The sequence below is a fragment of the Prionailurus viverrinus genome, chromosome B4 (assembly GCF_022837055.1).
Source record: "Prionailurus viverrinus isolate Anna chromosome B4, UM_Priviv_1.0, whole genome shotgun sequence".
Taxonomy (NCBI): Eukaryota; Metazoa; Chordata; class Mammalia; order Carnivora; family Felidae; genus Prionailurus; species Prionailurus viverrinus.
Window position 1 is genome coordinate 31,549,862 of NC_062567.1, and position 12,473 is coordinate 31,562,334.

General features: G+C 42.1%; 1 protein-coding gene across 3 annotated transcripts in view; it reads right to left on the reverse strand.

The window, feature by feature from the left end:
• Nucleotides 1-101: 101 nt before the first annotated feature.
• LOC125171117 (cat eye syndrome critical region protein 2) overlaps nt 102-12,473 on the reverse strand; it is a 178,049-nt gene continuing 165,677 nt past the window's right edge. For all 3 annotated transcript variants that reach the window (XM_047868247.1, XM_047868248.1, XM_047868246.1), the window contains 3 exons: nt 3,661-5,080; nt 1,344-1,455; nt 102-595 (listed from right to left, as the gene is read on the reverse strand). In XM_047868247.1, coding sequence (XP_047724203.1) covers nt 590-595; nt 1,344-1,455; nt 3,661-5,080 — 1,538 coding nt within the window. In that variant the 3' untranslated portion in view covers nt 102-589. The remainder of the gene's footprint in view (nt 596-1,343; nt 1,456-3,660; nt 5,081-12,473) is intronic.

A 12,473-nucleotide genomic window follows, 5' to 3' on the forward strand; every position in this document is an offset into this window, starting at 1 on the left:
TGATATGATTGTAAACAAATGAGGATCACTCTAGTGCTGCGTGCCCACCATAGTTAGGACTTCCATTTCTTCCACACCCCCACCCACCCTTCCCACTTTATGTACAATACATTCACCACCAACAACAAAAATTATTTTTAAAAGGCAACATGAAAATTCTGTAAACTGGACCCAGCTCCAAACACATTAATACTACGAGTAGTCCCTTCCCCAAATATATACCTGAGTTTAGCTGCTCATGAAAGTTTACAAGCACCACTCCATTCATAAGTATGACCCCTCCCCCAAGTTTAGGATGATCTTCCCTGAAAAAAGAGTCTCAGGACTTAGAAAAGCTGTCACTAATTTCAGTTCATCTGTTTTTAACTATCAGCCATGCAAAGATCCCTGCCCAAGGACCGGTGCAAGCTGGTGTTAGTCTAGGACTCTGGGAATGGCTCCAGCTCTTGGATGGCACGAGTGATGCACTGTGAAGGGGTGTGGCGGGGGAACAGGAACAGAGATGGGCAGGGACCGTTCCCCTAAATTCTCCATGTTCCAGTCTTCATGCGCAGCTTTCTGTTTCCTTGGGGTTTATTTCCTCCTTGGACTAGCTCTGAGAGAAGCAAATAAAGACAATGTAAACAAAATTGACAGCTGTATTGTTTAAAAAAATTAAGTAAGCTGAAGAGCTGTACACATTCCTCTCCACCTGAAAAATGGCTTGGTTTTGGTTTCAGCCATCACAGTTTACTTCTGGAGGGTGGGATCTAAAATTCTGGACCTCCTGATCCAGACCCCAACCTCGTCACTCAGGAGCTGTGGGATTTCTTGCACATTAGGGAATGGAACTGATGTCGGTGAAGATAATTAATTCACGGCAGTCAAGAAAGAGATTAAATGAGATGCTGCATGCAGAAACCCTTAGCACGGTGCCTGGCAGAAAAGCAGCACTTGAAGGTAGCTACAGTTCTTTTAAAACTGGACTAACCAGTCTCTCTAAGATGAAGTTGGTAGAATAAAAAAAAAACAAAGCTATCTTATCAAAATAAATGCTAGTGGCCAGTTAGGAAACATGAGGCTTAAACAACCCCAAATAGCTGGTTACCACAAGGACAGAAAAAGGGAACATACGGAGACAGCACAGGAGCTACTTCCGAGGTCATCTTCTCCTGGCTTTTCCCACCACTGAATCTACTTGGAGCACAGGGCCCGAGGGGCCCTTTTTACTTGGCTGCCAGTAGGACATGAAGCACTTCCCAGAACACCTTAAAAGATTTTTTCAGAATCACAACAAATTCACAATAAACTATTCCCTGCCACCTCGAAGAATAACAAAAATTCTAATTGCTGGTAATTTTTACCTGATCAAGAGGAAGTGTTGGGGGTTTATGTGGTGGCAGCTCTTCCTGTGACGTTGCTGGTGCTGGGGTCTTTGGGAACGAGGACTGTGACTGGACCGGATGCATTTGCATTCTGTAGCCACAAGAAAGCATAGTTAAGAATTAATGAAGACACATTAATTAAAAATGAAAAGAGACACTTTAATCACAAAAATCTGGCAGATACTGCCTTAATTATCTAGGTAATCAAACTTGAAATCAATACTGGGACAAAGTGCCATCGTGTGCCTCCAGATGAGATGCAATAAGAAGTATATGACACTGGGGCACCTAGGTGGCTCAGTCGGTTAAGCATCCCACCCTTGATCTCAGCTCAGATCTTGATCTCAGGGTTGAGTTCAAGCATGATGTTGGGCTCCATGCTGGGCGTGAAGCCAACTTAAAAAAAAAAAAGTAAGTACATGACACCACCTATGTAGTGTTCTTGACAAATGTTTAATTGGACTCCAAACATGAGGAAACAATGAGAAGAATCCAGAGACTGGGACAGTCTACATGAGAACTAGCCTGGAGTCTTTGAAAAACAAAAGAAAACAAAACAATGATAGCATAAATGTCTCAAACTAAGAGATTAAACAGACATAGCAACCAAACATATACATTAACCTTAAATGAATCCTGGATGGGAAAAAAAAATAAAACAAAGAAATGTAGCTTCAATGTTTCATTTTTCGAGAATGACAGAGCGTGAGCAGGGGAGGGGCAGAGAGAGAGAGAGAGAGAGAGAGAGAGAGAATCTGAAGCAGGCAGCAGGCTCTGAGCATCAGCACAGTGCCCGTTGTGGGGTTCGAACTCATGAACCTTGAGATCATGACCTGAGCTGAAGTAAGACACTTAACTAACTGAACCACTCAGGTGCCCCAACAAATGTAGTTTTAAAAGATATTTTGAGGGGCGCCTGGGTGGCTCAGTCGGTTGAGCATCCGACTGCAGCTCAGGTCATGATCTCACGGTCTGTGGGTTTGAGCCCCGCATTGGGCTCTGTGCTGACAGCTCAGAGCCTGAAGCCTGTTTAGGATTTTGTGTCTCCTCCTCTCTCTGCCCCTCCCCTGCTCATGCTCTGTCTCTCTCTCAATAATAAATAAACATTAAAAAAAAATTTTTAAAAGATATTTTGAGGACAACTGGAGAAATTAAGTAAGAACTCTGTATTAAATACTATTAGTGTTATTTTCCTTGGGTGTGAAAATAGTTTGAGATTGTGCTCCAGGAAAATGTCGTTATTCTTAGCAGATGCATGCTGACATATTTAGGGAGAAAGGGTCAGGATGTCTGCAACTTACTTCCCAATGGTTTAAAAGAAAAGACAAAGAAAAGAAACATAATGTACTTAGTGAGGCATAAAACAAATAGGGCACAACATTAAATGGGGGAGAGGTTTTGGAGGTAAGGTCTTCTTAGGTTGGCACTGAAGAGAGGCACATTAGTTTTTAAGTTGGATGGTATTGGTTTTAAGATTAAGCTTCATAACTTCATTTTTTTTTTTTTTTTTAAGTTTAAGTATTTTGAGAGAGAGCGAGAAAACAAGTGGGATAGAGGCAGAGAGAGAGAGAGAGAGAGAGAGAGAGAGAGAGAGAGAATCCTAAGCAGGCTCCACCCTTCCACCCTCAGTGAGGAGCCTGACTCCGGGCTCAACCGCATGAACTCTGAAATCATGACCTGACTGAAATCGAGTTGGATATTTAACCAACTGGGCCACCCAGGTGCCCCTAGGCTTTATAACTTTATATAAACAACTTCATTTAACCACCTTTTATATATTATTAATTTGAAAATTTCATGGATCATAGGTCACCTCATCACTATTTGCAAGAACTCTTATGGGGACAGTATTTGACTTGTTTTAAGAAGAAATGACAGATAAGGGATAAAACCTGAGCATTACATGTGATCCCATAACCTCAGGATTTGAGAAAGACCCATTTTACCCTAGTCAGAGTATCTGAACTTAGCAGCATATTGACGCCTGTCTATAGCTCTCAACTGGAGCTATCAAGTTTCCAGGGTCAAAATCTGTCATTTAAATGCGAATTCACTTTCACGAGGGAAAAAAAGTGCCAAAGATAAAATCAGACTCTAAGGCTGATATACTTCCATTAAGTCTTCAATTATCAATGAGTCACATGTTTTTCTTGGACTTAGATTGCTAACATTTATCGTCATTCCTAAGGTCATTTTGCTCTTCAAAACTAACATCTATTTCTTTTTTCAGAAAAACAAAAAAACCCCAAAAACCAAAAAAAAAAACCAACCCAAAAACCACCTAATGTAACCTTACCCTGATGATCTGTACATTTCTTGGAAAGGTCCCCTTATTCCACTTCCAGTGCCAATCTGTTCCATCATTACAGCTTGAAAGTGACCCAGGCCATCTTCCTGGCAGCGATAGATGGGGCCCTCCTGAGAGAGGCCGTTGGGCTGGGCAGCCACTGGATGGTGAGGTGGGTGAGCAGCCACAGGGGAGGAGTAAGCTCTGGGCTGGAAATGACTGGCTGGCCGCTGAGGTGTATAAGGAGGCCCTGTCTGTAGCATCACACCATGGGGTTGGAAAGTAGATGAACCAAATCCCATCCCTGAACTCAGAGGTGGAGGAGTTCCATAAAGATATTCATTGGCTGACAATGAGCTCTGTCGCTTGGTAGCTGCATTATGGTTGTCCAGGTCTAAAAATTCTTTGGGACTCTCTGGTCTCTCCATAGATTCATCCAGCTTTTCTTCCTCTGGAACAGGATTCTGCCCATCAGCTGAGACTACTTTAGCAGCCACTGCATCCATTTGGGTTGGGGAAGTTAAGGCAGCATTCAGTGTCTCACAGCCTTGCAGATTAGCCAAGGTGCTCTTATCTGAGAAGAGGGGCCTTGGTGGGGGAGGTGGATTAGGTGGGAGCCCACTTGGGCTTCCCGGGGGATGAAGATGTCTTTGCCAGTCAGAAAAGCCCTGTGGACACGGATAATAAGGAGTTCGCTGATAGTGATGGTAGGAAGGCTGAGGTGGTGACTGGTAGGAATACCTCATTCCTTGGTGGGGGCGATACCGGGGAAAGACTCCAGAATGAGGGTTGCTAGATTGAAAGCCCCTAGGGGGAAAATGCTGAGGATGGGATACTGAGGGTTTACTTCCCATCACAGGGCCCAAACCTTGCAGGCCTGGACTGATGTGGTAATGGGTAGCTGAATTTGGGTATTCCAGGCCAGGCATGTACAAGGGAGAAAACTGGCTTACAGTGCCTCCCATCAAACTGGGGTCTGTGTTGGGAGGTGTAGCTGGGTTCTGTCCTGCACATGGCATGGTTTCCTGTAGTGTTTTACCTCTGGGGCAGAGTGGCTTTTCTGAACCACTACCACCAAGGCCCTTCCCCTCTGATCCACAAGGGGATGCTTCAACAACTACTCCATTTTCAGGTAGAGCCCCTCTATCTGCCAGAGTGGAGAGGTCTCGCATACATCCTTGAGTGGCTGGGCTGGTATAGCCGCTCTCTGAGGGCCAGGTATTCTTGTTCTTTGTTGCTTTACAGTTGTCTCCAGAATCTGAGGAGTCGCTTTTGAGCTCTGGGCCCTCTGTTTCCCTTTCTTGTGGTGAGCTCTGCCTGGTACAGTCGGTCTGCAAGGGAGGTGTAGGGTGAGGTAGTTGTTTGAGGTACACGCCCTCTGAACCACCAATGTTTGGTGGTTTCTCCTCAAGCCCAGGCAAGGGATCTGCTGTAAGTGAAACACAGAACAAAATAGTAATTCGGTAGCTGAAATGATGACACTGATGGAGTTAGTAGTAAAAAGAACATGAAAGCTGTCAGATAAGGAGAGATAGGGTTGGGGTAGATGTGCGGCCATTGAAACTTCAGCTAGAAAGTGCCTGGAAAGGATGATATATTGAGGTCCTTGCAAACTCCCTCTTATAGACCAAGAGGTAAGACCTAGCACCTCTACAGCTACTCGTAAAGTCTGCCAAAGAATGGAGATGTCCTTGTTTCCCTCTTCTTGTGTGGTCACAGATCACTAAGTGAGGGGGAGATAATTCATGGCTCATGGATTCCACAGAGATGCATGTCACATATGGAGATACAATAAGATACAATGAGAAGGACGAGGACATGATGGGTATGTATCAAGAGGGCTGGATCCCTGACTTGTGCCCCTTCAGAACACAAGTTCCACAGCAGCAGGGACTTTCTTTTGTTCCCTACCACTCTTAGTACTTGCACAAAACAGGGACTCAATTGATATTTGCTGAATGAATGAAAATATCTTGTCTGGATGTCTTGAGAACAAGATGTCCTACAGGATAAAACTCGAAAGGCATCTTTAACACATTACAGAAATTTAATAAACCCAAATAAATTAATTTACTAGACTCAAATGCTTAATTAGAAATTCAGAATTCTTTACCTTGCTATTGTATCAAACCAAAAATATGGTCTTACTATTACAATCCTTTGAACAGGACAGAGTTATTGCTCAGGTGGATCAAAATACAATTCTGGTAACAAATTTTAAAGACAAGATTAAGGATTCATAACAACTTTTAAAGACCAACTAAAATCTCGGTCAACTAATGAACTAATAATGCTGTCTTCAAAAATCAAAGGCAGGAGCTATACAATGAAAATTAAATCTACACTTATCATTATTTTATCAACATAAAACATGGCAACTAAGATATAGGCTTATCTAGTTTCACCAGAGGGACTCTACTTCTAAAGCTTCTTCCAGACTCCATGTGAAATCAGTATTAGACAATTCTGTTAGAGCTGGTTTTCACAAAGCAGGCCCTATCTCAAAATAAACACTTTTATTTATTTTTTTTAATTTTTGTTAATTCTTAAAATGTTTATTTTTGAGACAGAAAGAGCACAAGCAGGGAGGGGTAGAAAGAGAGGGAGACACAGAATCTGAAGCACGCTCCAGGCTCCAAGCTGTCAGCACAGAGCTTGATGAGGGACTTAAGCTTATGAACTGTGAGATCATGATCTGAGCTAAAGTCAGATGCTCAAACTGACTGAACCACTGAGATGCTCCTCAAAAGAAACACTTTTAAAAAGTCTGACTTGGGGAAGATGGCAGAGTAGGAGGATTAGTATCAATAACCCAAAAAATGACTTTAAGGCTGAAAGAAAAGACTCCCCACAGCTATATGTAGAGCAGGGGCCACATCAAAGAGGGTAGGAAGAACAAAGGTATTGACAGGAGTCAAATGGACTCTAGGACTGTCCACAGGAGGGAAGGATACAGCAGACACAGAGAGAGGAGAGAAGCAGTTCCCCAAGGCAGGCACCCCAGGCACAAGGAAATTACATGGGGAAGATGAATTCCCATAACATTTGGCTTTGAAAACCAAAGAGGACCAACAATCTGGGACGGGGGGGCGGGGGAGGATGACTTAACACCTGAAACTAAAAATCAGTGGGCTTGGCTCTGGGAGAGACAGGAAGGCAGAGTCCCTGCCCTTAAAAGAGACAGCACAACAAACATAAACAGCCCCACTGAGATAAAGCTTAGAAGCAGCAGTTTGAAGACCTGGTGTATATATATGGTAAGGAGATTTATTTACTAATCTTGAGTGTATGCTAGAGGGTAGGGATTTTTGGGACACCTCTCCAAAAACAAAAGAGTTGAAAGGCAACATTGTCTCCCCCGCCCAAGGCTAGATAGATGGACACCTGTAGGAATCAGAGCAGTGCCAATACTTGTTACCTGGGTTGCTAACAAAGAGCCCAGCCCCAGCATTCTCCTGCAGAAACACTCCATCCAAGCCCAGGTGAACTTTTCCTGGGCAGCTGCAGTTCCCTCCTGCATCGGACTGGCTTGGAGCTTCCTGGAACTGTATGGGCCCTACCCCCATTGCCCTGTTGACCTGGCCCCTCCAATATGCCCTTGGCCAGAGCCCATCCAAAGTGATGGCACAAGCCTGGCAAGGTACAGGCAGCTCCAACAAGGCCAAACACTACTGCAAAGAGACTCCTCCTGCCCCAGAGAACGGGGAAGATAACTACACATACCAGTCTGACTATGGCCCTAGCAGTGGGCTGGGGGAAGACAGGTGTTCTGACTGAAGGCCAAGTCCACCACTGAAAGCTTCTCGGAGGACAATAGAAGGAAAGTGCCCAGCAGTTTGGTGCTACCGCATCTCTAGCAAATGCCTGGATTGATTCAGCTCAAGCCCAAGGCAGCCCCAGACTGGGCCACTGACAACACAGGGATCAAACCTTACCCAAGACAAAGAGAGCTATTGCACACAACTGGAATGAAGGCAAATGTGGTTCAGCTACAATACCAGGGTGCACACAACACACATAGGAGACACCCCTAAGGTGCTAGGTCGTGGTGAACAGGGGACACTGCACTGAAGGGCACTACAGGACCTCTTCTTCACAACGCCACTATTTTTAAGAGCAGGAGACATAGCTGACTTTCCTAACACAGAGTTAGACAAAACAAGGACATAGAGGACTATGTCTCAAAGGAAAGAACCAAGCAAGACATAATCACAGCAAGAGAGCTAAATGAAACAGGTAAGTAATATGCTCAATAGAGAATTTAAAGTAATGGTCATAAAGATACTCAAGTTAGAAAGGAGTGGAACTCTTCAGTGAAACTCTCAGCAAACAGAAAACAAAACAAAACAAAACAAATCAGAGATGAAGAACTCAATAACTGAAATTAAAAATACACTAGAGGGAATAAACAGACAGACTAGAGGAAGCAGAAGAAAAAATCAGTGACTGGGAGGACCAAGTAATGGAAAGCAATCAAGCTTCACAGGCAAAAAAAAAAAAAAAAAAAAAAAAGAAAAAAGAAAAAAAAAAAGATTTAGGGAACTCAGTGACAACAAGTGTATGGATCTCAGAAGAGAGAGAAAAGGGGGCAGAAAATTTATTTGAAGAAATAATGGCTGAAAACTTCCTGAATGTGGGGAAGGAAGCAGAAATTTAGATCTAGGAAGCATAGCGAGTCCTCAACAAAATCAACCCAAGGAGGTTCACACGAAGACACACACAGGAATTAAAATGACAAAAATGTAGTAATAAAGAGCAAGTTAAAAAAAATTTTTTTTAAATTTTTAACGTTTACTTATTATTGAGAGACAGAGCATGAGTATGGGAGGGGCAGGGAGATGGGCACAGAATCTGAAGCAGGCTCCAGGCTCTGAGCTGTCAGCACAGAGCCTGAAGCAGGGCTCGAACTCACAAATCGCGAGATCATGACCTGAACCGAAGTTGGATGCTTAAGCGACTGAGCCATCCAGGCACCCCCTCCCCAAAATTTTTAGCATTTATTCATTTTTGAGAGACAGAGACAGAGTGTGAGTGGGGGAGGGGCAGAAAGAAAGGGAGACACAGAATCTGAATCCGGCTCCAGGCTCTGAACTGTCAGCACAGAGCCCCATGTGGGGCTTGAACTAATGGACTGTGAGATCATGACCTGAGCTAAAGTCAGAGGCTTAACTGACTGAGCCACCCAGGTGCCCCAAGAACAAATTTTAAAAGTAGCAAGAGAAAAGAAAACTGTTACATACAAGGGAAACCCTGTTTCAGCTTATTTTTCAGCAGAAATTTTGCAGGCCAGAGGGAGTGGTATAATGTATTCAAAGTTCTGAAAGAAAAAAAAACAGCAGCCAAGAATACTCTATTCAGCAAGGCTCTCATTCATAATAGGAGAGTTTCCCAGACCAAAAAAAAATAAATAAATAAAAAAATAAAGGAATTCATGACCACTACACCAGTCCTATGAGAAATGTTAAAGGGGACTGAGTGGAAAGGAAAGATCATAAGCAGGAGTAAAAAAGGTAGGAAGCACAAAAGCAGTAAAATTAAGTATATCTATAAAAATCAGTCAAGTGATTTACAAATAAAAGGACAGAAAGTATGATAGGATATACCTAAAACCTGGGAGTGGGATGGTGGGAGTTAAGAATAGGTTCAAACGTAAGTGACCATCAACTTACATATTATATGCAGAAGATGGCGAATGTATATGAATACACATACAAATATATATATACATATACATACATACATAATGGTAATCACAGATCAAAAACTGGCAACTAATATGCAAAAAATAAAGAGAAAGGAATCCAACTATTATCACTACAGAAAGGCACTAAGTCATGACAGAAGAGAGCAAGAGAAGAACAGTGGAACAGGGATCTACAAAAACATTCATAAAACAAGTAACAAAACAGCAATATGTACATACCTACATATTACCTTGAATGTAAATGGGCTAAACATTCCAATCAAAAGACAGGGTGATGGAATGGATTAAAAAAACAAAAACAAAAACAAAAACAAAACCCATCGATATGCAGCCTATAAGAGACCCATTTCAGACTGAAAAACACCCACAGATTGAAAGTGAAGGGAAGGAGAAGCCTTTATCATGCAAATGAATGCCAGAAGAAAGCCCAGGTAGCAATACTTGTATCAGACAAAACAGACTTTAAACAAAGACTATTAATAACAAGAGACAAAGGACACTACATAATCAGTAAGGGACAGATTCAACAAGAAACAGCAACTGTAAATATTTATGCACTTAACATGGCAGCACCCAAGTACATAAAGCAACTAATAACAAACATAAGGAAGTAATCACTAGGAATAATAGTAGGAGACTTTATTATTTTTAACATAAACTTTTTAAAGTTTATTTATTTTGAGAAAGAAGGCATGAGGAGGGGAGGGGCAGAAAGATGGGAGAGAATCTGAAGAAGGTTCCATGCTGTCAGCGCAGAGCCCCATTGGGGCTCGAACTCACGAACCGTGAGATCATGACCCGAGCTGAAATCAAGAGTCGGACGCTTAACCAACTGAGCCACCCAGGCACCCCTATTTTATTTTTAAAAGTTTATTTATTTAGGGGTACCTGGGTGGCTCAGTCAGTTGGGCAGCTGACTTTGGCTCAGGTCATGATCTCATGGCTCTTGAGTTTGAGCCCTGCGTCAGGCTCTGTGCTGACAGCTTGGAGCCTGGATTGGAGCCTGCTTCAGATTCTGTGTCTCCCTGTCTCCCTGTCCCTCCCCGGCTCACACTCTGTCTTTCAAAAATAAACATTAAAAAAAATTTATTTTGAGAGAGAGAGGGAGGGAGGGAAGTTAGGAGGGAGGGAAAGAGACAGAGTGTGCACATGTGAGAGCAGGGGAAGGGCAGAGCGGGAGAAAAAGGATCCAAAGCAGGCTCTGCACTGTCAGCACAGAGCTGGATGTGGGACTTGTAACTCACGAACTGTGAGATGACGACCTGAGCTGAAACAGAGTCAGGCGCTTAACTAAGTCACCCAAGTGCCCCAATAGTAGGAGACTTTAATACCACACTTACATGAACAGAAAGATCGAAACAGAAATCAGCAAGGAACAGTTGCTTTTTTTTTTTTTTTTTTAATTTTTTTTTCAACGTTTATTTATTTTTGGGACAGAGAGAGACAGAGCATGAACGGGGGAAGGGCAGAGAGAGAGGGAGACACAGAATCGGAAACAGGCTCCAGGCTCTGAGCCATCAGCCCAGAGCCCGACGCGGGGCTCGAACTCACGGACCACGAGATTGTGACCTGGCTGAAGTCGGACGCTTAACCGACTGCACCACCCAAGCGCCCCGGAACAGTTGCTTTTTGAATGACATACTTGACCATATGGATCTACCAGATATATTCTAAAGAATTCCAAACTAAAAGGGCAGAATACACATTCTTTTCAAGTGCACATGGAACATTCTCCAGAACAGATCACATGACAGGCCACAAAACAAGTCTCAACAAATTTGAAAAGACTGAAGTTGTACCATGCAACTTTTCTGACCATAATGGCATGAAAGTAGAAATCAACCACAAGAAATCTGGAAAGAACACATGAAAGTTAAATAACATATTACTAAAGAATGAATGGGTTAATCAAGAAATCAAAGAGGCAATCAAAAAACACATGGAGACAAATGAAAATACTACAGTCCAAAGTCTTTTGGATATAGCAAAAACTATTCCAAAGAGGGATGTTTAGGGGCACCTGGGTGACTTAGTCAGTTAAGCATACAACTTTGGCTCAGGTCATGATCTCACAGTTTGTGAGATTGAGCCCAATACCAGGCCTCCACTATCAGCACAGAGCCCGCTTCAGATCCTTGGTCTCCCTCTCTGGTCCTCTCCTGCTCATTTGCACATTTTCTCAAAAGTAAATAAACATTAAAAAAAAAAAAAAAAGAGGGATGTTTATAGCAATGTAGGTCTACCTCAAAAAGAAAAATCTCAAATAAACAACCTAGCCTCATACCTAAAGGAGCTAGAAAAAGAATAAAGCCCAAACCAGTAGAAGAAAATAATAAAGATTAAAGGAGAAACAAACAAAATAGAAACTAAAAAAACAATATAGTAGATGAAACCAGGAGCTGGTTTTTGAAAAGATCAATGAAATTGACAAATCTTTAGCCAAACTCAAAGAGAGAGAGAGAGAGAGAGAGAAATAACAACCAACACCACAGAAATACAAAGGATTATGAGATTATGAAAAATTATATGCCAACAAATTGAACAACCAAGAAGAAATGGATAAATTACTAGAAACATAACCTAACAAAACTGAATCAGGAAGAAATGGAAAATTTGAACAGGCCATTTCCAGCAAATAGAGTCAATAATCAAAAAACTTCCAACAAACAAAAGTCCAGGACCAGACAGCTTTACAGGTGAATTCTACCAAACATTTAAAGACGAGTTAATACTTATTCTTCTCAAACTATTCTGGAAGGTAGAAGACGAAGGCTAGCTGCCAAATTCATACTATAAGACCAACATTATCCTGATACCAACACTGGATAAAGATACTACCAAAAAAAAAAAAACAAAAACAAAACAACAAAAAACAACAAAAACAAAACTAACAAACAAAAACAAGAGACCTATAGGCCAGTATCTGTGATGAACGAAGACACAAAAATGTTCAACAAACCAAACACAACAATACACTAAAAAAAATCATTCACCATGATCAAGTGGGATTTATTCCTAGGATGCAAGGGCAAATTAATCAACATGATACATCACCTCAACAAGAGAAAGGATTAAAAATATATGATCATTTCAATAGATGCAGAAAAAACATTCGACA